Source organism: Cheilinus undulatus, linkage group 5, assembly GCF_018320785.1.
Source record: "Cheilinus undulatus linkage group 5, ASM1832078v1, whole genome shotgun sequence".
NCBI lineage: Eukaryota > Metazoa > Chordata > Actinopteri > Labriformes > Labridae > Cheilinus > Cheilinus undulatus.
Genome location: NC_054869.1, coordinates 9,941,226 through 9,966,634, shown reverse-complemented (window position 1 = coordinate 9,966,634; position 25,409 = coordinate 9,941,226). Strand labels below are relative to the sequence as shown.

General features: G+C 39.5%; 1 protein-coding gene across 5 annotated transcripts in view; it reads right to left on the bottom strand.

Annotated features, from left to right (window-relative positions):
* Positions 1-25,409, bottom strand: part of gnb1l (guanine nucleotide binding protein (G protein), beta polypeptide 1-like) — a 47,029-nt gene that overhangs the window by 6,000 nt on the left and 15,620 nt on the right. For all 5 annotated transcript variants that reach the window (XM_041788603.1, XM_041788602.1, XM_041788605.1 and 2 more), the window contains 2 exons: positions 19,484-19,576; positions 8,964-9,179 (listed from right to left, as the gene is read on the bottom strand). In XM_041788603.1, the coding sequence (XP_041644537.1) occupies positions 8,964-9,179; positions 19,484-19,576 (309 nt within the window). The remainder of the gene's footprint in view (positions 1-8,963; positions 9,180-19,483; positions 19,577-25,409) is intronic.

Genomic DNA, 25,409 nt, shown 5'->3' with positions numbered 1-25,409 from the left:
CTAACTGCCAGAACAACCATTAACCAGCTCTCAATCTGTAATGAAATCCATTAACTTAAACAGGGGAGTCTTGGCTTCTTTCAGCTCACACCCCATCCCTCTTTCTTCTCCCTGCTTCTTTACTATCTGATCATGGACAGAATTCATCTTTGGGGTCATCATTTCTTGTCTGAAAACGTCTTCACTGCCTGTGTTGCATCTGCACACTCACAGCAGGCCTGCTGTCGAAACGCCAGCTCTCTCTGCTGTCAGGAGGCGATCAGCTCTGCTCGGCAGCTGGGCCCAGAAGATGTTCTGCGGCCCGCGACAGATCCAACACAAACTCACACTTCAGGATCCTCTCCTGTACCATTCTACCGACAGAGAAGGCGCTCAAAAGGAGCATCACCTTGGCAGATCTCACTCAAGCCACGCTCCCCTTCCCCCCGTCTTCTCCCCCTCAGTCTTGGCACGGATCTTGGCGTTCACGCTTGTCTACTGAAACGACCCATCATCGCTCACTCACTCGAGCCTAGCGGCTGGGAGGCTTTTCGCAGGTATTTTTGACACACCCTGTCCCTGAATCACACTCAGCGGCGGGGAGATTACAGCCTTTTGTCACCTCGCCTGTTAGAGCTCGACTGCGGCTGACAGGAGATGGATGTGTCAAACAGGTGAGCAGACCCATTCAGAAAAGGGAGAAGATGACGGAGTGGGCGCTGCTCAGGAAAGAGAGTTATAATTTCAATGACAGCAGCTAAAACATGCATCAGTCGCAAAGCAGACTTGGCAAGACCTGACCCATGAGTCAGACCAGAACAGTGTCCAAAGATGAGGCACTGCACAGGTGAGTATGGCGCAGGGCTGGGCGATACTTAGCTGAAGGGTGATGCAAGATACATATCTTCATATTTATTTTCTGCAAAGAAATAAAAATGGTCATCAGAAAACTGTTATAAATTCTAATATGGTTCTAATAAAAATAGAACCATATTGAAACTCACTTGATTCCTCATCAACAAAGAATCCTAGTCCTAGATATCCGATAATGGGGAATTTAATCCCTTGAAGTTGTCTAAAACTGCACAAACTAAACAATTTCATACACAGCCTAAATTTTACAAAAACATTGGCAACATTTCCACATATTGAGATTGTAAAAAAAAAAAAAAAAGAATACCATGTGTTTTAAAATGATAAATTTCAACTCAGCAGTATTTGGAAAAAATGGAGGAAATTTGCCTGTTAAAAGTATTTTCCAAATGTTGCCAACATATTTCTGCAATTGTGTCAGTGTGTGGGAGTTAGCCTGCAATTTTTATTCATTAAAGACAATAGAAGACTAAATACTGAGTGTCCACGACTTCTAAATTGTTATCATTGTATCAAACAGATATTAATGTAATTTTGTTTTTACCGATAGTTGCTACTTGTCCAAATGTTGCCAACATATTTGCATAACTTTAACAACAGGCAAAAGTTTGCCTGAAATTATTGATAACAAAAAAAAGGCTTAACATTGGGTGTCCAGGACTATCTAAAATAAAGGTTTCTCAAGTAAATAAGTAAATGGTGATAATAATGGGCTAATTTGCACAAACATGTTGCCAACATTTGTAAAAGTGTGTGAAACTGACCTAAAGGGAATGAGATGCTTGCTCCTTGTCAGTCCACCGACTTTTCCAAATGTTGTCAACATATCTGTGCAACCCAACAGTACGCAGAAGTTTGTTTGCAGATTTTTGGAATTAAAACAACAAATTGCTCAATACTGGGTGTCTCACAGGTATCATTGGATTTTTACTGATAATATCAACATTCCTAAATCAAGGAGATACATGAAATAATAATAATTATTATTATTATTATAATTATTATAATAATACAATAATGGGATGTCTTAATTGCATAATTATTTTGCCATCCTTTGAAAAAGTGTTTGAAACTGACCAAGAGGGAAAGAGACTCTTATTCATTGTCAGTTTTGCCCACTTTTCCGAATGTTGGCAACATATTTGCACAACTCTGACAGGATGCAAAAGTCTGCCGGCAATGTTGAATAAATAAAAGAAATACATTGCTCAATAGTGGGTATCCAGGACTTCCACAAAAAAGTTTTCTAAATGAGATAAATAATTAAAAATAATCATACTGGGCTGTCTTCATTGCACAATAATGTTGGCAACATTTGGAAAAGTGTGTGAAACTCACCAAGAGGAGGGAGACTCTGCACCTTATCAGTTCCACCCACTTTTCCAATTGTTGCCAACTTATTTGCACAACCTTGACAATATGCAGAAGTTCTCCTGCAATTTTTGACAATTGAAGAAAACAAATTGCTCAATATTGGTTGTCCAGGGATTTTAAACCAAAGTTTTTGAATTGTATAAATAAACAAGAATGATAATGGAAATTGCACAAATATGTTGGCAACATTTGGAAAAGTGTGAAACTGACATAGAGAGAAGGAGACTCTTGTGCCTTGCCAGTTCAACCCCGTTTTCAAAATGTTGCCAACATATTTGCACAAGGTTTTTGATTATTAAAAACAATTTATTGCTCAATATCGAATTTCCAGAACTATCAAACATGTATCAGCATCATTGGATTTTCACTGTTAATATCAAGGTTCCTACGTCAAAAATATAAATAAATTATAATAATAATGGGTTGTTTCAATTGCAAAACAATGTTGGCAGCATTTGGAAAAGTATGAGAAATTGACCATGAGTGAAGGAGACTCTTGCACCTTGTCAGTTCCACCCAGTTTTCCAAATGTTGCAAACATATTTGCACAACTTTGACAATATGCAGAGATTCTCCTGCAATTTTTGTTAATTAATGACAATATCCTATTAAGACGAAACATTTCAAACAGATAAGCAGTGACATTTTAATTAACAATGTTAATTGTTCTTAGAGTAAACAATCTTTTCACTAAGTATTAGGCCTGACATCTATTTTTTCCATCTTTTTTTATCATTAACAACATTAAATTACCTTTGATTTTATTTGAAAAATATAAAATTATCTTAAAAACGTGTGAATCACTGGTGTAGAAGAGGGGCAGGAGTTCCACCTGTAGAGAACTGTCATCGCTCTCAGGAATAGCTTGCTGTCAGCCATGCTTGATTTACACTGCTAATCTCCCTCTGTCTCTACCTGTTCTCTCTTTCTCCAGTCTGCGACCTCTACCTCTTTCTTTGTCCTGGAGGAACCCGTCACAGCTCCTGTCAATAGGTTCTGGTGGCCGTCTAAATATATGTCCATCTGGCTTAACAGCTTGTAAACCCTGACACCCACGCCCTCATAGTCTCAAGCTGACACATTCCTGGAAATATACCCGAGAAGAAAAGGAGAAAAAAAAAGGCAGAAGATGATGCCTCATTACTATGAAAATGTATCAGGGCAGCCAGGTCAAACAGCAGATAAAGGCCTCTGGGAGCCATGTGTAAGACATTAACCTCCATTCCTGAGGCTATCTGTCTTTATCTGGCCTTGATAAGCTCACTTCACAGCCTTTCAGCTTCACTAAATCATAACTGCACTGTGTTGTGTCACATTCAGTTTCCCCTGCATTTCACAAGGAACATCCATCTTCTGGGGCTGAGCAATAAAGTCGGTTTCTAAGATAAAATGATATATTTTCAAATGAGATATAGGGTAAAACTAAACAGTTAATATTGATGGGGTTTATGTTGAGTTGAATAAAAAATAAATGCTAGACCTGATGCTTAGAAAAGATTGTCTTAAGTAAAAAACTACAACCGGTGATATGCTTATTGACCCCAATAAAGTCTAAATCATATCAGTATCAGCAGGTATTGGCTTAAATGGTTAATAACAGAAATGAAAATTTTTGCCTATGGTAATAACAGCTACACTGGCCTACATCCTTGGAAGTCTTTTTATATGTTATACTTCATTCCTTAAACTTTAAAGTGTGTTTTAAGGCCTTAAATTTCAGGTCTGAACTACCTGCTATATTGGTATCAATATCAGTATCAGCTAAAATGAAATAGCAAATTTCTGCAAAAATTGATATCATGCAGCCTAAGTCTAAATAGGAAATTATGACTTTATTAATTCATTCAATTAAGGACCCTTTATTTCACCTGTAAAAATTAAATGATATAAATATCTGTTTCATACCACAGCAACAAAAATACAGACATTCTAGACACCGATAATAAGTTAATTATTTTTTCTAATTCTCAAAAAATGCAGACAAACCTCTGCATGCTGTCTAAATTGCACAAATATATCAACAACATGTGGAACAAAGTGGGTGGAACTGGCAAGGTTAATCAAGGGTTTCCTTCCCTCCTGGTCAGTTCCGCATACTTTTCCAAATGCTGCCAACATATTTGCACAACTTAGACAGCCTGCTATCATGTAATGTAATGTAATGTAGTTACTTATTGCAGGATACTTGTGTTAGGAATGATAAGTAAGGTAGAGTTCCTCTTCTCAGGTTTGGACTGGTTTTCATGTAGAAAGTAACCAACAGGTTAAGCTGTGTTGAAAAGTCACTGGATTGTCCTGTAATCTTGAAGGCAGCACGCCAGAAGCTGCTGCTGTGTCACCTTTAAATGACGTCACAAGGCTCAGGGAGATGGCTGCCACAGGGATGATTAGAAGACACCATGTTAGCAGACTCTACAGCCGACCCATAACCACGGACATGAATGAAACTAGTCATTTTAAAATTAAAAACTAAAACTGGACTACAACGAAGCTTAGGCTCACCGATCACTGCAATGCCGTCAAGATCAAACAAGGCTGGAGGCCCAACTGATTGGCGTGCGTGTGAGCTCAGCAAGCTTGTTCATGAAAACCAGTCCTTTCTTATGTTAACCTTCTCTTTTTCTTTAAAACACTTAAATTTAGGGCCAGTAGATAGTGTTTTTGTCTGCTACCCTGGCTCAACCCACAACCCTTGACATTACCAGTTAAAGTTGTATCAATTAGCTACCATGGCACAAGATAGAAATCCTAGACACCTAATAATGAATAAGTTACTGTGTTTTTATTCTCAAAAATTGCAGGAAAACTCCTGTATACTGTCCAAATTGGATAAATACATTGGCAACTTTTGGGAAAATGGGTGTAACTGGACAGTCCCTGTTTTATTCAAATGGTTCCCAACGTATTTGCTCAACTTACCCAGTGTTCTCTGTTTAATGAAAAACCATGTGACTGAAGTTACTCAACTGTTTGATACCACTGATGATTAAAATGATAGGGGTTTTATCCTTTCGAAACACATGGTAGTTAGGATTATAAAATATAAAAAACTTCAATGTATTTAAATATTGTCAATGATTTTTGTACAATTTAGACAGCATTTAGGAGCTTTTCTGCAATTTTTGAACCATTACTGGGTGTCTAGGACTTCTTTTTGAATGTAAAACAGGCCCTGATTTACTTGATTTATACTAAATATTTTTTTCTAAATCTCAAAAATTGCAGGCAAAATTCTGCATTCTGTCAAAACAGCAAAAAATATGTTGGCCACATTTGGAAAAGTGTGCGGAACTGACAAGGAATACGGGTTTCCTTGTTTCTTTCTATTGACCGTCTCTTTTCTTTAATTCAGTTATGTTAGGGCTATTAGATAAGGTATTTGTTCTAACCTTGGCCTTAGCCAATAACACGTGAGATTATAAGTAAAAATCAAATTTAGATTCATACCAATTTGACAACTTGGTGACAAAAATATTAGTCCTAAACAACCAATACTGATTAATTTTATGGTTTTTATCCTCAAAATTTACATGGAAAATATTGTATACTGTCTAAATTAAACAAATAAATTGGCAACTTTTGGGAAAGTGGGCTAGCCAGTTACACCCTTTCTTCTAAATGTTGCCAACATATTTGGACAATTTACACAGTGTCTCTTCTTTTGTTAAAAATCTGGCTGAAGACGATTAAGATTCTGATATTTTTGATACCACTGATCTTAAAAATTTAAAAATGATGTTCTTTCCTTTTGCAAACACTTTATGTAGGACTATAGAACAATTGAAAACCTTAATATACGGAAATGTTGCCAACAGTTTTTGTACAATTTAGACGGTGCTTAGGAGGTTTTTTGCAGTTTTTGATCATTACAATTAAAAATCACAGATTATTGGGGGCCCAGGACTTCTATTTTACAGTAAAACGGGTTTTGATATTGTTTGATTAATACCAGAATCATATCACCATTTATGACTCTGGTATTGTGGTGACCATTTTTATTTTTAACAAAAAAATCTCTCAAAATTCATATCTTGCATCGTTATTCAGCTTAAACATAAAGGTATGAATTTAGGTCCTTATCACTCAGCCCTGCTATCTACCCTCTTCCTCACCAGCCAGTTCCACTTTCCTGGACTGTATCTCAGGGTAATTTGTGGGCAGTGGGATGCTGAGGCACTTACAGCCTCCTCAGCCTTTATTGCAGCCTCCCACTGTGAACTACTGTTCCCTTTACTGCAGATGTGTTTTTTGTTTAGTTAAGGGGCCTCCAAGGTTTTGATATTTTTATTACCTCTCACGGGTCGTCCGTCTGGACCGGGGGCCCGGGTCTGCCACCCGGCAGGTCCTCCCGCCTCCTAACTGCTGCCACACAAAAATACTTTTGTGGGAAGAACTGAGGAGAGCTGTCTGGACGTCACACTGAGCTGCACTTCAGGATAATTTAAAAGCCCCTGTTGGATCTTTTCCCTCTCCTTGTGCTTTTTTCCTGTCATCCTCATCCTGGATTACATGCTGAATCAATATTTTGTTGCTTGAGAAAAATAAACCAAATATTCACTCTTTCCTGTTTTTAGTATATTGAAACAAATCCTTCCACGTGTTTTTGTAGACGCATTTTCAGGGAGAAAAAAATAGGGTTTTGCAAATATTTCTAATTCAAGCATTCATTTGTAAAAAGCGCTGGAAAGAATAATACCCCTGGACCTTGCAGCAGTGTACTATATCTGCCTCACGTTCCTTTCTGCTCTGATTCATGGGGGTTTGCTGCAATATGGGAGCATTCCCTTTAGCTCATGAAATCCAGAGAAAAATAGAGCTTCAAATGAGGCGTTAAGTCTCTGATGCATTGGCTGTTATGTAAAATGAATTATGCTACAGAGCTGATGATCTGTTTTTGGTGGCAGAGATTCTCCTGTATAAGTTTTAATGTAAAGTTTGGATCAACTACATGTATTAATGCATGTGCTAAAATGTGTTTTCTAAAGTTTGATTGCATCCTAGTTAATAGAAATAACAGGGGTTTTTAAACTTCTTATTGAGAAAAATATTTTTTTCTACTCTACTTTTTTCTATTTTAGTGATTAAAAATAAACTTATAATTGTAAACAGTATTTTCGTCCAGGCCTAACGTGCAACTATGAGTCAGTGTTTGTCTGTGGGTGGCTTTGAGTCTGGAGTGACAGCCCCAGACCGGCCCTTGGCCCCTGGCCCTGCCAACGCTGTGTAACCAGCAGCTGATTTATGGCCCCTGGAGCCCTGCTGAGCCTCTTCCTCTTTGGCCCCCGATGTTTTCTGAGAGAGTCTGGAGAAAGGCAACACTCCTCTCCTTCCATCTCCACCATTAGTTCTTTATTATCTTTTATGGCTTTAGCTGACTCTCTTGTGCAACAATTAGTTAACAGAAGCGGATTCTGGACCGCAACCAGAAGCTCTTACACAAGACAGCTGAACTCAATACAAGCACATTACTATGGCGAAACAGGGGCACTGCAGTTACCGTAAAATCTGGAATAGAAGTTGCACTGGTAAATAAGACGGTTTGTTTTGGGGGCTCTCCTAGAGGGGAAAGGCTTTTAACCGTCCTGTGTAATGATGTCCATTGTGTTCAGCCACGTCCAGAACATGCAGTATCTGTGTAGCTCTTTATAAATATCTTTTCTCACCCTGTGGAGTTTTTAATCCTTCAAGCTATTAGTTTTTGATGCACAGCTGCAACTCTCAGCCTAGGGTCACTTTGATGGTTTGGACCCACAGCCTCTGAATAATTTCTTTCAAGTTGCACTGCCCACCTCAGCCGGTCATTTGGTTTTTACGATACAAATGTGAACTGTATTGACTTTACCCTCTCAGCCCGACGCCGTGTACGACAAGAAGTACAGGTTATGTAAAGTGAAATAACTTTTGAACCATAAATCGGAGCCTCTTACTTTTTCTTCCTCTTGAAGCTCGCCATTGTGCCATTCCAATGATGCTATCCATGCCTTAGAATTCCTTATGGAAGCTTTTCCAGAGAGCCTGGAACTTGGGTGACTTATCAGGGAACTTAACAATTAAATTCCCACTGGTAAATCCAATATTGAACGTCTTTTTATCCATTTTAAATTGATTTTGAGCCTGTCTGACGCTAGTGGCTAATGCTAAACGCCACATTGTTTTCAAAACAGCTGACAGTGCTGGAGCCTATCCCAGCTGGCAATAGGCAAGAGGCAGGGTACTCCATGGACTGGTTGACATATAGAGATGAAAAAATATACAATATTATAAAAAAAATATACAATTTAAAAATGTATTTCAAAAGTGAATAAGAAATTAAAAGAATAAAATGTCTTTCTTTTAACAGTTTATATGTAAGATTGATGTGATGGATAAAGGCTGAAAACTTTACAGTACAATTATCTTGTACATTTTGGCATTCAAAAAACTAGCTAAAGCAAGAAGCAGTTGGAATATTTCAAATGCTAAACTAAATATGACCTTTAGGATACAAATGGCATATTTTAATGAGTATTGATAGCCTTCCCTAGTAAGTAGTTCTTACTTGCCAGTTTACCGATAATAAAGCATCTGTCATCTATCTAAAATAATTTCAAATTTTTAAAAAATCTGCAATTGATGTAGATGATTGTAAAAGGTTATTAGTTATTTTTGCAGAGCTGTGGTTGTTTATCAGAGTGAAAAGTGTGAAATCCTCTGAACTACACACCACCTCCACCCTCTCTAACCCGCTCTCTGCTGACCTGCAGGTTGTTCTGTCCGTCCAGCTTCCAGCAGGAGAGGGTCTTCTCAGAAGAGCCTGATATGCCCCTCAGACGTTCTGGATCAAAGGTCAGGCACATGACGGGTTCAGGGTGGGCTTTGACTTGGCTCAGCACGGACCTCTGGGTTACATCCCACAGCAGCAGAGATCCGTCCTCGTATCCAGCCAACAGGAAAGGTCCAGGCCCTGAGTCGGGCTGGAAATGAGGGAGGCGATAAGAGAGGGGGGGGGGAAGGGGGGACGGGTAAAGAGGACATAAAGAGTGAGGTATGAGAGCAGTGTAGTAAAAAACCTATGAAGAAACCGCCGTGTGGAGCTGGAAGCTGAGCAGAGCAGAGGTTATCATCCTGGAAGCTCCCGCTTACACTCAGATAGACACTGTGGGCTCCATTCGTCAGCCTGCTGCTCGCTCTTAACGGCACGCCATTACACCACTCCTCACTTTACTCCTCATCTGTATTACTGAGGTGCAGAGCTCGCTGCAGGAAGTCAGACCAATGGGAGTAACTGAATGCGAAAGATGCTGCTCGTCTTAAAACCTGGTTTGTTTAAATCATGATTAAAAAAATAGCAAATAAGTGTCACTTTCATGTTGCTAGGTTATTCTGCCGTGCTTAGCACTACAGTTTTGGGGCTTTAGAAGCTAATAGATACTTATTTGATTTCGTAGTGAAAAGTATACTCTCTATATTTCAGTAACCTTAGAATAGCATTTATCACGTTTGCAGTTTGATGATCATATCTAATATCCTTATTGTATTTGTAGAATGTTTTTTAGATATTTTTTGATTCTATGGCAACACATTTCATTTTCCTTTTAAGAAAGAGGCATTTTTCTAAAAAATAAACCACATAATACAGACAAAACAAAATTAAATACAACTGAGGCAAAAGCATTTTTAAGCTTAATTAACACTTAAAATCAAATATTGTCAATTATTAGGTATTATTTAGTCAAAATTTTTTCTTAAGTGCTAATTATTTCTCAACTGGTTACATCTATCTGAAAAACGGTCTTCATCCCCAAAATCTGGCAGAACAATTACAAAAACTAGAAAAGCACTCAGAGCGCAGACCTCTGCCATTAGCCCTATCTCCCAACAGTGAAGAATCCTTTGAAAACATTCATGGATCCAGACAATGATCCGGATCACTCCCAAAATCTAATTTGCCAATTACTCCCTCCCCGGTGGGGTGGAGACATGGTGAGGCAAAGCATTGGATTCGCTACGTGTGGACTGTCATGGCAGAAGCACCCATGGTCTCACTGGACAACTGGAAGTCATGGCAGAGGGTGAATATTCCTCTATTCCTCCCAGCATTGTGAGTATTCTCGTACAATTCACTGTCTTTCTCTCTGTTACGCTCCGACTCGTCTCTGAGTCGGGTGTGCTTCTTTCAAACTCTATAAACCCCAAAACTTTGAATAGCAACACACCAAAAATATGCTGCTTGGATTGGAGTGACTGGTGTAAAGCTGTAACAGCACAGACCTCCACCATTAGCCCTATCTCCCAATAGTAAAGAATCCTTTAAAAAAATTCCTGGATCCAGACGGTGATCCCGATCAGTCCCAAAATCTAATCAGTTCTCTCTTATGCCATTTCTGACATTCCCTGAAAATGTCATGAAAATCCATCCATGACTTTTTTAATTTATGTTGCTAACAAAAAAACAAACAAACAATCGAACAAACCCACCCGATTACATAACCTCCTTGGCGGAGGTCACAAGAAAATAAACTGGAACTAAAGTCTTTTCGGTATATTTTCTTGATAAATTACAAGAGTGGTTAATTAGAACTAGTGATGCACAGTATTACTGGCATGTCATTGGTATCGGCAAATTCAGCAAGTAGTAGTTAAGAAAGTTAATTATGGGTACCTGCAGATATTAAAATTGCTTCCAGTATTTACTGTCAATATATTGCCAGGACACATTGGTGAGTTGCACAAACTTGTAGCACAGTTAAAAGCAGAACCAATGGACCTACGTCGGCTGAAGTTTGTGTCTTTTTACATCTTCGGTCCTTTAAGGACTGAAGTTTTAGGTCTAAAATACACTAATTTATGCTTTATGCTGGAGAACTATATGTTTTTGTGTTGTGTCATTTCAGTCAATATCAGAATTAGAATTAGAATTTTACTGCCAAGAATGCATACAAGGAACTTCGCCTTGGTGTTTGGTACAAAACAGATAACAAGAAGGAGACTGAAAAGTGAAAGGCTAATTAAATATTAAGCGGCTAGAAATGCAAATCGATTATTATAGAAAATACTGTAGTAAAATAAAATATGGCTAATAAAATAGAAACAAGACAAAAGTGAGTATAAAGGTACAACAAAGGAGAAACTGTACAGATGCGCAGGCTTACTGGTGATTAGATTATAATTTTCTAAATGAGTATAACACAGTAATACTCCTTTGGTTAAACAGTGTTAAACAGAAGTGATAAACTCCAGTGTGTAAGTGAGGGCCAGAGTACTGCTCATGATGAAGAAACTGTTCTTGTGGCAGGAGGTTTTGGTCCTGATGGACCTAAGCTGCCTCGACACCCAGGAATCTGAAGAAATAAGCAAGCAAACCTTAAAAAAAAGCCAGCAACTAAGAGTATATTACGAGTGGTTCTGCTGGTATCTGTATTTCTCACTGTTTATATATTTTTACAAACTATCAAAAATCAGAAAAAAATATTAATGCTTAAAAAATATTTGAACCCAAAATAGAAACAACCCTCCAGCTCCAACTCTCTCCAAATCTTAGAGTCCTGCAAAATTGTACAGTTTGAAAACATAGTTATGTAATTTCACAGGTATGGGCAAAAATAAACAAAATGAGTGGTGAGTGGCAGACGACTTTAATATAAAAAGAGAAAATAATAGGCTCCATGACAATGATCAGTATTATTTTTATATCAATGATCAGATCATTTATGATCAGAATTAGTTCCTTCCTCTGTGTTACCTCTTTGCTATCTCATATTTGGACTTGTTTTCTGGCAAATTCAGTGTAATAGCTCAAGGAAATTACTCTCAATGTGCATGTCATGCACTGTTGTAGGTTTTAAATTTTATTCTTTCAGTCTTTGGTCATACTTTATACAACTGGGCAGTCATTTTAACAAGGCATGTATTAGCTAATGTATGCATGCATGTGCCAGTGTGTGTCTACATGTGAGAGAAAGGAAAGGCGCTGTATTAGGCTTATTTACCACTACTTATCTTTGTGCATGATATGCACAAGCCTGTGAATTTCATGGACATGCAGGTCATACCTTCGTTGTTCGTACATTGTGCAGCAGCTAAAAATTTAAGCACTGTTAACTAAAGTGTGTGTGTGTTTAATCACGGGTTGCATCATGAGGCGCTCGCTATTCACGGGTCTTGGGTCCAGGTACTAAATGGTCATAATTGCAGGTAAGGGGTTGGGTTTCATTACTGAGCTCTACAGGTGTGAATGCAGGTTTGCAAACTAGACCCGTGCAGGACTGTGCCTGAAATATCCTAAAACAATCAAATTTACACATTGTCAGTCACACATATTTACTTTTTTTCTGCTTCTTGCATGTAGTCTTATCTATTTATTTATTTACTCTATTGAAAACAGTGTAAATATCTGTTCATCGTAAACCTCATACCAAGTTTGTGACCTACAATGAACTATGGCATGGGTATGGCACGATCAAACGCAACTTTAGAATAAACAAGCTAAATGTGGCTAGCTGATAGCTACCTGCTAAATCATGGCATCATAATTTTGGTCTAACTGCCATTCTTGTCAGTTTGACTGAGGTGTATTTTACAGGACAAATCATATAAACACTTGTTTTGTTGCCAAAAAACAGGAAGTTGGTCCTCCATTTATAATGCTCACCAACCTTCATGCATTGCGTTTATAATTGTCGCCATGACGATGTTTGTTGTGCTTCTTTCTTCAGTCACCTCACTTACTGATTGGTAATTGCTCCATTCCAGGTCACAATATACTGTGTGTCTTTGGTTTTTGTCCCTATCACAACAGATTTCATATAGTAAATAATAAACATTTAATTCTTATGATTTCAGAGCAGTGCAGATTCTTCCAAGCAGATCAGGGAAGGTAAAATCATTCTCAGCACACTTCACACCACAGGGACAGTTGGCAAAATAATCCTTAGAAGCACCCTATCAATGGGTCTTTGCTGACTTTGATCAGAAGGGGGGAATCTGCCTCCAAATCTGCATGATTATCTTGTATTGTGTGCAAGAGAGAGAGAACAGAGAACCCCACCCAAAAGTCCAAGTGTCCATGAGTGTGTAGACTGTGATTTAGCCAGTGACAAGGAGGAGCAAATTAGAAGGAGGAGCAAACGGACAAGGGCTTTGGGACTATGGGACAACCGTTAACAGCTACCCCACTTCCCTAAAACTCCACATTTCATTCTAAATTAATAACTCCTGCACAACCAAAGACAAAAATGTAACTTTTCCACTGTCTGTCTGAGAAGACAATCCATTTCAGAAGACCTGTTAAAAACAGCTCATACACACATTTAGTGCTGATTTGTTACTTCAAAATACCATCAGACCCTCAGCTACAGCCCGATGCCCTGCAAAAGCAAGAAGAGAAAGAAATGTATTCCATATGTGCGAGGGGGCCACGTCTGCCATTTTTCATCCATCTTCAAGTCCTCTTCTCACTTAACGCTCAATATTTCTCTTCTCCAAGCTTTAAACAAATTATAGACAAAGTCATGTATTCCTTCCAAACACATCAGCCAGGACGAACACCAAGGCATTATGAAAACAAATAAAAACAAGTGAAAATCAGTGGCCTCTGCACGCCGGCAGGGGCCCTGCAAGGCGTTCCAGGCTTGGGGCCCACCGCTTCACTTAAGTGTAGAACCTCCTTGATTGATGATGTCATGGGTCAGAGGTCGGGGAACCCTGGGTAGACACCTAATTCATTATATCCTCCATAGGCCTTTCTACAAGAGGGCTCTCTGCTGGAGTGGGGCTGGGGCTCAGGGAGAAGATTCATCACCGGAGAACAGCTGGAGAGACAGATGGATGGAAGCTGGTGGAGGACGCAGCACCGGAGAAAGCTTGTGATTCTCTGGAAGAGCAACAAGTTGGGCCTCAACCTGTTGGTAGTTATGTGATGCTCTGTTCTTTATTTATAGAAAGTAGACAGCAATATGATAATGGTAAAGAAAGGACGAGAATGGCTTGGTGTAGATTTGTTGGTCGCTGGTAGAAAGGTCAGATCAGCAGTTTGGTCATCAACAAAACCCAAGGACCTTTAACGCTTCCTTTTTCTCTCTCCTTTAACAGTTACAGTTAGTGTGGAGGTCTTAAAGCCTTTCTGAATCCTACTACTGAGGCGAAACAGATGTACAGGGCCTATAACAAGTATTCGCGCCCTTGGATGTTTAACCCTTATCAGTGATGTTATCAATCAAGGTGAATATGATTTGCCTATTTTTTTTACCAAAAAGATTATAACAAAACCTCTTTAGTGTCAAAATGAAAACAGATTTCTACAAAGTCATGTCAGTTAAACAAACATATTTAATGAAAAAATAAGTGACTGCATAAATATTCATGCCCTTCAAGTCTGTATTTAGTAGATGTACCATTGGCTGTAATAAGAGTATTGAGTCTGTGTGGACAGGACTCAATCAGGCTTGCATATGTGGACAATGTAATTTTACTCCATTCCTCTTTGCAAAACTGCTCAAGCTCTGTCAGGTTGCACAGGGATCGACGTGAACAGCCCTCATCAAGTCCAGCCACAAATTCTCTATTGGATTGAGGTCCGGGCTTTGACTCAGCCACACCAGAACTTTCACCTTGTTATCATTTCTGTGTCGCTTTCACTGTATGCTTCAGGTCATTGTCAACTGGTGAACAAATCTTCTCCCAAGCCATAGCTCTGTTGCAGACTGAATAATATTGTTTCAAGTCCTCAAGGGCTGGCAGCCAAGAAGCATCCCCACAGCATGATGTGGTCACCACCGTGCTTCACAGTGGGGATGGTGTGTTTGGGGTGATACGCAGTGTTTAGTGTCCACCTATAGTGTCTTGTCAGTTGGCCAAAAAAAAAAAAAAATATTTTGGATCATCAGACCAAAGAACCTGATTTCACTGGACCATGGAGTCTCCCACATGCTTTCTGGTGAACTCTAGTAGAGATTTAATCTGAGTTTTCTTCAGCAGTGGCTTTCTCTTTGCCACTCTCCCATAAAGCTTTGACTACTGAAGAAGAAGAAGCCACAGGTGCCTTGGTGTCCTCTCTCACTATCCTACTTCTAGCATGGTCACATCGTCTGTGAGGACTGCCTGATCTAGGTAGATTTACACATGTGCCATATTCCTTACATTTGTTGTTGAGCTGAACTCTGGTGGATGTTGAGTGCCTTTGAAAATTTTCAGTTTTCTTTTTCTGACCAGGCTAAAAGTGGGGATTTCTGTTATTATGGAGAAAATTATTTCTTTATAAATATAACTGATCAGTGCCTTACAAAATTAGAGAAATATTTATTGAACAAAAGTAACAAAAGTGGCAGGTTATATATACCTTAATAACCCCTCAAGAGGATATTCAATTCACACACTCTATTAACTGACCATAACACACATATTGGCAGAAATAAATTACATTTTTGTTTGTTTGTTCATTTATTTATTTATTTGTATTCACTTGGGAAAAAGTTAATTGATTCCACAGCTTTAGACCAGCCATTTCTGTTTTTATTTTGGTTTTACTGTATTTTCTCAGCCTTGAACTTTTAACTGTCCCTATGTCACATAACTACAACAATTAAAACTACTGAAACAAATAATCTCAATTTAATTAGAGAGGAATATGTGCGTGATATACAGTACTTATTGTGTTCACTGCAGACACATTTATGTCATTTCCTCATGTGGTGAGACTTTAAAACTGTTGTACAACCAGTGACCCGCTGCTTGTGTGCTGATGTGGCCGCTGCAGGCCTCCAGCAGGCCCCACTTCCACATGAGGAACCAATCGCTTCCTCCGTTTTGTGTCCCACTCCGCCATGATGTCATGGCCACGAGGCAGCAGGGTGATGAGCTGAGAGTGATGGATATCTGTATAGGAACATTTCCTTTTCCCCACCAGCCTCTGTTCACATTAAAAGTCTTTCACATCATATATCACTACCGCCCCCCTGGCCAAGCGCTGCATCCTCACACACGTAAAACCCACATGTGGAGGTGCTTTCTTCCTCCATGTTCAATGCTTCACAGCCAATCAGAATCAGAGACAAAAGACAGAAGCTCTGCCACCTATAACAAACGGAGGTCTAAGGGATGGGTGGGATTCTGCAGAAGGGAAGCAGGATTGATAAAAAAGTGCTTGGCATTACAGTTAATCTTTCCATAAACTCCAGCAGAGAGAGAAGGGGCTTTAAAACCAACAATAAATCTGTTGGTGAGTCTGTCATGGAAATAATGGGAGGATAATCACTCCTCATTTCTAACGGTGAAGGAGAAGGGATGGTGAGAGGGCGAACAGAGAAAAGAGCACTGTCAGAGCCTTCTTCGTGTCCTTCCTGGTGAGATGGAGAGAGACAGGGTGGAGAAAGAGGAGGATGGGGTCAGCTGTTGCCTCCTGCTGTGTGAGGTTAAGGAAACAGCAGGTACCAGATGAGCATTTGATGTGAAAGACAGCAGGAGCATTTTTTTCCTCATGATTGACAGACATAGGTGTAGGTAGTGTTTTCAGCCAGCCTGCCAGTATGTTTACATGTAGTTAGAAAAAGTTTAACGATTTTGTGAGTCTGATTAAAACCTACATTTTTAAAGGAATCAAAAATCAGTCTAAGGCAAATGTCTTGGAATCTGACTAACAAACCTAAGTTACATGTTGGAGATCAATTTACTGTGAAGCATGTGATCTGAGAATGCGTCACAGTAACTACAACAGACTTTGACCTGAAAGCATAAATGTGTAGCCAAGGCCCAAAATTAACTTGTCTGACTCACTGACCAAGTCTGTGGGAAGACACAGCAGTCAAACAAGTTGATAATGGCCAAAAAATTAACTGCAAATTCCATGTCCAAAGTTTTAGGTGCGCAGTGTGGTTTGCTCTGACTGACGTCACGCCCTTGGCCTCTGCTTTTCCAGAGTAATGTGCAGCAGAGTGCAGCCCTGAGCTGCTGAAGGCAAGCTATTATCTCACAGGACAACTAAGTCCGTGTGGGAATGGTATGTAAACAACAGATTACTTTGCTCTCCACTTCAGTATTATTCTATGATTTCTTTTGCCTGTAATATAGGTGAGAACATCAGGAAGTGAAAAGTCTGTTTTCTTGTGAGGACATGTGGTGTCATTGCCGTACCTACCTTTGAGGTCACCAAGGTCAGAGCCAATGTATTTTTTTAAGGTTTATACCTTCATAGCTTTACCTTACTGTGGTAAATGCAAAGATACTAAAATGCCAAGAGAAAGACATGCTCAACAGCAACAGATTAAGTGAATGACTTGGGGATGAAGTGAATGCTCTTATTGTGAATAGGCAATCTTTGGTAGATGCCAAGGTTGGGGTAGCTAAACCAAAGCTGAAGGGAAAAAATGTCCAAGACTGAGGCGAAGAGTAGGCTTCTGAAATACAGGTAGGCCTACAGGTTTACCACATGATTTAGTAGGCAGCCAACATTCAGCAGGTTAATTCAGCGTGAGCCCACAGCTTGTCATGTGTCTACCTGCATCTGTGTCGTTTCAGTTACAGACTTGTCACTCTGATAAAAAGCTGAAAACACAAGCACGTCCATCACATAGTAAATCAACTGCATTACTGAGCTATAGCTGAGAAAATAAATACGCATCCTGTCCATTACAGACAACACTCCTTTCTAAAAGTTTTATTGTGAGTTCTGATCTGTTCGTGTAAACTGTGAGTCTGCTGTGTCCCTCCCCCCATGGGGGGGGGGGGGGGGGGGTGCTTCAATGGGTGGGAAACACTGTCTCCACCTATATTAAATTGGTTTTACTATCTTCAATATCCTCAAGGTTCGCTATATGAAAACAGCCCCACCATTCTTATATACTTCCATATGTGGCCCTTAGTGGAAAAAGTTTGGACACCCCTGATCTAGAGAATGCTTTGGACATTATCTGTCATTGTTTTGGGTTGCTGCCATGAACAAACATTTGCATAAAGAAAACATTTATGTCCACTCATGTGTTGATAAGGGTATTTAAATCTTGTGAAATATTTCCAGTATGGTACATTTAGAACAGACAGAAATAGTGTGATTAATTTGTGATTAATCAGGAGTTATGAAAGTTGTGAGATTAATTACGATTAAAAATTCTAATCCCTCGACAGCCCTATTGCATACTAAATGTGTTTGAAAAGAGTTTACACACACTCACAGAGGCACAAACAGTTTTGAAATCTACTCCCACCGCTCCGTCCTCTTGAGTCGCTCAGTCAGTGTAACGGATGAACACGCCTCGGCTTTAAAAGGAACCGGCCTGAAATGATTTAAAATCACTTGGGCCCATCGGCTTTGAAGTGAGACAGCTGACTCTGCTGTGTTACAATGATATTATATAATTTATAATGATATAATTGATCATTATGTTTCCTGGCACTCATCGCTGAAGCAGCTCTGTTTCATAAATCAGATGATGAAAGGTGGGTGTAACAGCGGAATCAAAGAGAGAGGGAACAAAACAAACGTAATGTCAACATTAAGTAAGTCTTTCTTCATGTCTCAGTGATAATTACATAAACACTTTCATGACCTTTAAATTGTTACGCTATCTCTGATAAGTATTACAGGAATACAGGGCTGAATGCACAAGTGAGACTCTGCCTACTCTGGTTTTTAAATTACAATCTTTTTTTTGCTTCTGTTGCCTGCAAACCATAATGTACATAATATTTATTCAAAGCATTCTCAATCTTGGATAAGTCTGAAACCTCACTCCCCCAAGAGCCTGAAACCTAGAGTTAATAATTAGCCATAAAAATAATTACAGGGTCTCGTTAATGGGGTAGGAAAAAAAATAAAACTTTTGAGAGCATTTACAAAACAGAGAGCAACTTTTTTTCTTCTCTGGGATCAGATTGGATGTACAGCTGCAGGCTGATATATGGCTGTGAACCCCCAGCCCTCCAAAACGCTCTAATTACAGTGTCGGAACTCGCTGCCAGCTTAGAAGAAGTGCTTGGAAAAAAGGCCCAGGACGAGTTGTTGTGCCGTAAATCATGTGCCACATCTATGGTGCACATTTTTGTTGTCTTTTCTATTATTGTGCTTATTATGGGCTTCTGGCCAATCAGAATACAGCAGGTAAGAATCGCAAAGGTGTCATTTAAAGCAAGAAGGAAAGAAAAAAGAAGGTGGGGATTCTCTTTTGATAATGGGTGCCAAAGTGAACTGTGTGAAGTCATGGTTAGACAGGGACATATAACAATTATGGAGTCAATTTAAAAAAGAAAAAAAAATGTTTACACCAGAGATTTTTTTTGTGGTGCTTACCTGCCACAGTTTGATACACATGACCATCCCCACCGTTGCATCTGGCACAAGGGTGCAGACCAGGGTCTTACTAGGCAGCTCAATGATCTTGATCTGAAGAAAAAAAAGATTTAAAAAAGTTAAAACACACGACAGACATGGTTTCTTTCACATTCTATATCCATACTGTAGCTGATAACATTAGCAGGCTAACATGTTAGAAATACTACTACTCGTATTACTCCTTGGTACCAGGTGTGATGCTCTGATTGGTTGTTTTTCACTGAATCCAAAGTTTTGACAAATCTAGAAAAACAGGTTCTTTTAAGGAACCTCTGGCATGGAATACTATCTCAAGAGAGCCAAAGTTAGACACTTAGTACATGTAATAGTGATGGGCTATAATATGGTAACACCATCTCCTGGGGTATTTAAAATAGCCACGGTATTGCTTTAATGACAAAAGATGTTGTGTAATGAGCACATGCTTATAAATAATGCCTGAAGAGTGTGTGTCTATTTCCAGCAGCAGCACCACTGCCTGTTTGTAAAGATGCAATGAAAGTGATGGCAGAACTCCTGTTAATGATGTTGGGCTAATTAAAGGGGACATATTTTACCCTTTTAAGACAAGTTTATATTGGTCTTATCAGCTTGTGTCAGCACACATTTTCTGAAAGGTGGAGGGGGGGGGTTCTGAGTCCAGGGGGGGTTGTGGACAGGACAGGGGCAAATGTTTTGTTGGAAAAGCCTGAAAAAGGGTTTTTTGCATAATATGTCCCCTTTAAGTTTATTGTACATAACTATATCTGCTATAGCAGTTACAATTAACACATTCAACAGTTTTTTAATAAACATTTTAACTTGAGTTAGCCTCTTTAATGGGATATGAAGATGAAGTTCATTCGTGTTTGTAGGTTATTTTGGGGGCTAGAGTGGTCTGTAACTTTTCATATCAGCTGAACAGCTACTAACGGCTGGACAGAGACCATATGCAGAAAAAAAAATCATATTTAGGGTCTATAATTATCTGCACACGGACCATTACTTCACATAGCTTAAGCCTGCCTATTATTAGTATTAAATTATTTGTCAAATAACCTCCAAGGAAAGGAGGAAAAGAAACCACATATGTGCTGTAATGCACAGAGGGAGAAAAACAAAGGGACAAAACTTTGACAATCTTATAATCCGTTGAGTGTGACTGAGGCAGTCTTGAAGGTACACTTTTGCTCATTTCCAAAGGATTTCACAATTTCAACCTGATAAAGGCACTTGATGAAAGCTAAAGGGATCACAGAAGTCATTACAACCCATCCTACATAAAAGTCTCAACCAAATATAACGGCATCCAATCTTCAACTGTAAGGAGAACTCTCTGAAAACCACAAATTTGGACCTTATGGCATCTGTAGAGAATAAAAAAAGAGCAAAAAAAAAAGAGTGGGCTTCACCTTCTGGGAAGCATAACATCTGCCCCAAATTTCATGGCAATCTGTCCAAAAGCTGCAGACAGTGCTATCGCTGTCCCACCAAAATCAGGATATTTAGTGCATGCAGTCTGCAGTCAATGCATGACATGATATTTAACACTTAACTAGCTTAAGTGCCTTGAACAGTTTAATTCAGGTGTCTTCTTGTGTCCCATTTATACCATTGTTAAAAGCTACACTGTAGTCAGTGTTTTCCTACCCAGTCTCTGATGTCACTACTTCAAGGTCTCAGCTAACTTAGTCTAACTTCAATGTTAAACTTAAAGCATATAATCTAATCTATCCAAATGTATTTTAGTTTTACAACACACTTTTCTACTGATGCTTTAAATACTGTGACCCAGTTACAGCTGCACACAAAACATGCAGTTATGCATATATTTATTTACAAGCTGTCTGCTCTTCCACGATGTGTTTGTCCTCTGAATTCAAATAACAAAGCAGCAACCTGAATCTGTCATTGTGGTTTAAGACCTCCGCAGATCAGAGAGCCTCCAACCGGCAGTACAGTACCATCCATCAGAGCAGAGCAGCCGCCCAACTGTCTATAATAAATCCTGCTAAAGGCCGACCCCGCGACGTGAACGGTATTTTCCTGCACACATTGGCACTGATTCTGATAAAATACACAGCCTAATGGAGCCAGTGATAAAGTGTGTACCCACAGCAGCACCAAAACTCATTCCTTCCACTTCCTCAGTGCTGATGATCTGCATATTCATCCTCATTAGGCCTCCGATTAAACAGCGCTTAAAGGAAGTGATCTGTATTTTAGCACTAGGCCACATCTGTCCTGTGTGTTTACTTCTGCATGCCTGACAAAGAGGGCCTTTAAGGACTTCCCTGTGCCTCAGGTGATTGCTGTTCTTGTGTGGCATCATGCTGCCCATAAATAAAACACCCACACTATTAATTAATGTTTCTGCTGGCAGGGATCTCGCTGTGAGCAGTAAACAGTAAAACCACCTGAATTAGCTAAGGAGGAAACTTTAATTCTGTGGTCTAGGTTGCATACCGAAATATTGATCTACCTGCTTTAATGCCATGAGCGTGTGTATTGTTTGTTGGGGGAATTGGTGGGTGTTTGATTTGCAGGCACATGATAAGTATCTGTCTTGGCCACTTATGTCTGTGGAATGAGGTGGGGAGGCTGAATGACAGAATCGGCTGTGGCCTGTTTTGGTCTGACTTGTATTCGTGTTTCTGTCTGTCTGTGTCTGTTGGGACAATGGCATTATTGAGGTGCTGGGAGTCACAGGCGCCCTGATGCCTGGCCTGCTGGATCGGGGTTAACAGAGGCACGTTTGGCTGGATCAGGTGACCGCTCTGTCCCTTTCAAGTGTGGCTCCTCCACAGAGAAGCAAGTAACATGAATCTGGAGGCAATAAAAGGTGGATGAATCGCTGGCTGCCCTCTCCTCATCAGACTTCACTCCTCACAAAACCCTACAGGCTTGTGGGTGTTGAGCATTAAGTGCAAGACAAACTGTGTAGACTAAACTGTGATCTCATTCTGGTGCACAATCTCCTCAGCCCTGGGAATTCTCTTTTTAACCACAAAGATTACAAACTTATACGGTCACTTTTATAAGGACTTTTTCATTTGCAAAGAACATGTTAAACATTATAAAAGTACAAAAATACATCTATATGAACTCACAGCACAATATCTGGATGATAACTAGACATTTTTATAACTGTGCATAACTGCAGAATTTTAAACAAAATAACCTCAGCTCACTGTTTCTTAACTTGAATTTACTGTAAGGTAGTCCCTTGAAATGCAGCATCTCATTTTCAAGGGGTCATATCTCATTTTCATCTATGTTTTTGTCTTACTTTGTCAAAATAACAAGTAAGGACTGGATCAGATTCCACTTAATTAGCCAAGTTTTGGCCTTGAAAATTATGTCTTGTAGAGTGCCATAGTCAATGATATGTCCAGGACACCCGACGACCCTGATTCAAAAAGATTACTTCTTGCATTTTCTGTCCAGTTTGACACCCTAACCTGATGTCAATGACATGTATCCTGATGTTGGCAAACAGGATAACATTTTCCCCCATCTGAAAGCAAAGTATAGCTGCAGCCATCTTTCTTTCTGTACTGAACTGTTTTAAAATGTCTACAAACACGCAGCAACAACCCCGCTCAAATCCCTGGATTCAGTTTATTACTCTTTTAGATTCATAACTTGAGATCCTTAAAACCCTTGTCATTGTATTTCGTATAACAATGTTGGGTGGTCTATTAGAGGCATGATTTCTTTTTACCTATTTGTGCAGCTCAAAAAGTTAGAATATCATAACAAGTTCATTTTTTTTTCCTGTGATTTAATTCAAGAAGTGAACCTACCTATATTTTAGATACATCTCTCACAAAGTGAAATATTTCAATACTGTCTTTGTTTTAATGTTGATGATTACAGCTTACAGCACACAAAAATGAGAAAATCTGCTATCTCATAATACTAGAATATCATAAAACATCAGTCCAAAAAGGATTTATAACAGAAATGTCAACCTTCTGGAAAATAATGCTCATTTATATACTCAGTAATTGGACACACCTTTTGCACAAATCACTGCATATATGCAACATGGCATGGAGGCAATCAGTCTGGCACTGCTGGGGTGTTATGAAGCCCAGGTTGCTCTAATAGCAGCCTTCACTTCATCTCATCTGTATCGTTGAGTCTGGTGTCTCTCATCTTCCTCTTAACATTTCCCCAGAAATTCTCTACAGGGTTCCGGTCAGACCAGTTGGCTGGCCTTCTTGATAAAGTAGGCTTGATAAAGACCAGTAGACCAACAGCAGCAGTTGACATGGCACCCCAAACCATCACTGACTGTGGAAACTGCAAACACTGGACTCTAAGCACCTTGGATTCTGTGCCTCTCAAATCTTCCTCCAGACACCGAGACCTTAACTTACAAATGAAATTCGAAATTTACCCTGAAAACAGGACATTGAACCACTGTGCAGTGGTCTATATCTTTTTCTCCTTAGTCCAGGTGAGAAGCTTATAATGTTGTATGTGGTTCAGGAGTGGCTCGACACTAGGAACATGACACTTGCAGCCCATTTCCTGGGCCCGTCTGTGTGTGGTGGCTCTTAATACGCTGACTCCAGCCTCAGTCCACTCCTTGTGAAGTTCCCCTAAGTTCTTAAATCTGCTTTATTTGACAATCCTCTGAAGGCTGAGCTCATCCGGGTTACTTGTGCCCCTTTTCTTATCACACTTTTCCCTTCCAATCAACTTTCCATGAATAAGCTTTGATACAGCCTCTGAGAACAGCCCACCCTGTCATGAGTAACCTTTGGGGGCTTACCCTCCTTCTGAGGGGTTTTGGTGATGGTCTTCTGGATATTTTTCAAGTCAGCAGTCTTCCCCATGATTGTGGTTGTGTGTACTGAACCAGGGTGAGAGAATAAAGGCATAGGAAACCTTTGCAAATTGGACTTTTCTACAATATTCTAATAATTTGAGATAGTGGATTTTTGTGAGCTGTAAGCCATAATCGTCAAGATTAAAACGTAAGTCTTGAAATATTTTACTTTGCATGCGATAAATCGAAAATTTATAAAAGTTTTAGATTCAAATGTTTTTAGATGCACCTGTTTATATGCTTGATTGGATGTACACCATCTTAAATAACATCTGACTGGACCACTGAATCTGAATTTTGAAAATCAGCTTTTATGCACCAAAAATGTGCAATAATTTACAGCACAGTCTCAAGATTGACATTCATGTTTCTCTGATAATTCAAGACAATGCTTCAAACCCTTTCACCTTAGTGTGTGAATGTTTTCCCTCAGTATCCTCCTTTTTGATTTGTTTTAATTTTGCATTTCTGTGCCTTAATTCCTGCTGCCATTTCTCCTGAATCCCAGATTATCAGCATCAGTCATATAAATCTTATATTGGTTGTGCTCAAACATGACTACTTGGTCAAATTAACCTACATTTAGCTGCTGGCTTATATAAAATGCTATTCTTGCAATGTGCATGCTGATTCATGACATGAAGGCTAGTTTGTTAATGATTCTTAAAGTCCTGGGTAACGCTTCCTGGCTGCTAACAGCAAGCTCACATGTCACATTGACTCATGACACATTTATGGACGGCTAAAAATATAGAAGCGTCCACCTGAGTGATCTGAAGTAATTTCCAATTGTGGGACTCGACCACAGAGCGAAAGATCACAGCGTGATAACAGGAAAGATGACAGCAGTCTGATGTAAGAGGACGACTCCTCCTGCTGTGGCATCTCAAATAAATTCTCTCGTAACTTGCTAAACAAAACTGAAAGCCACAAAAATGTCTGTGCTTCACGTCTATCAAGCAAAATGTCAACAGCATGTCTGGTCAGGCTCATACAAGCTGGTATTTTTATACCCGAGTCAGCAGTCTAACCAATTAACCATCCCACCTACCACCCACCTAGATA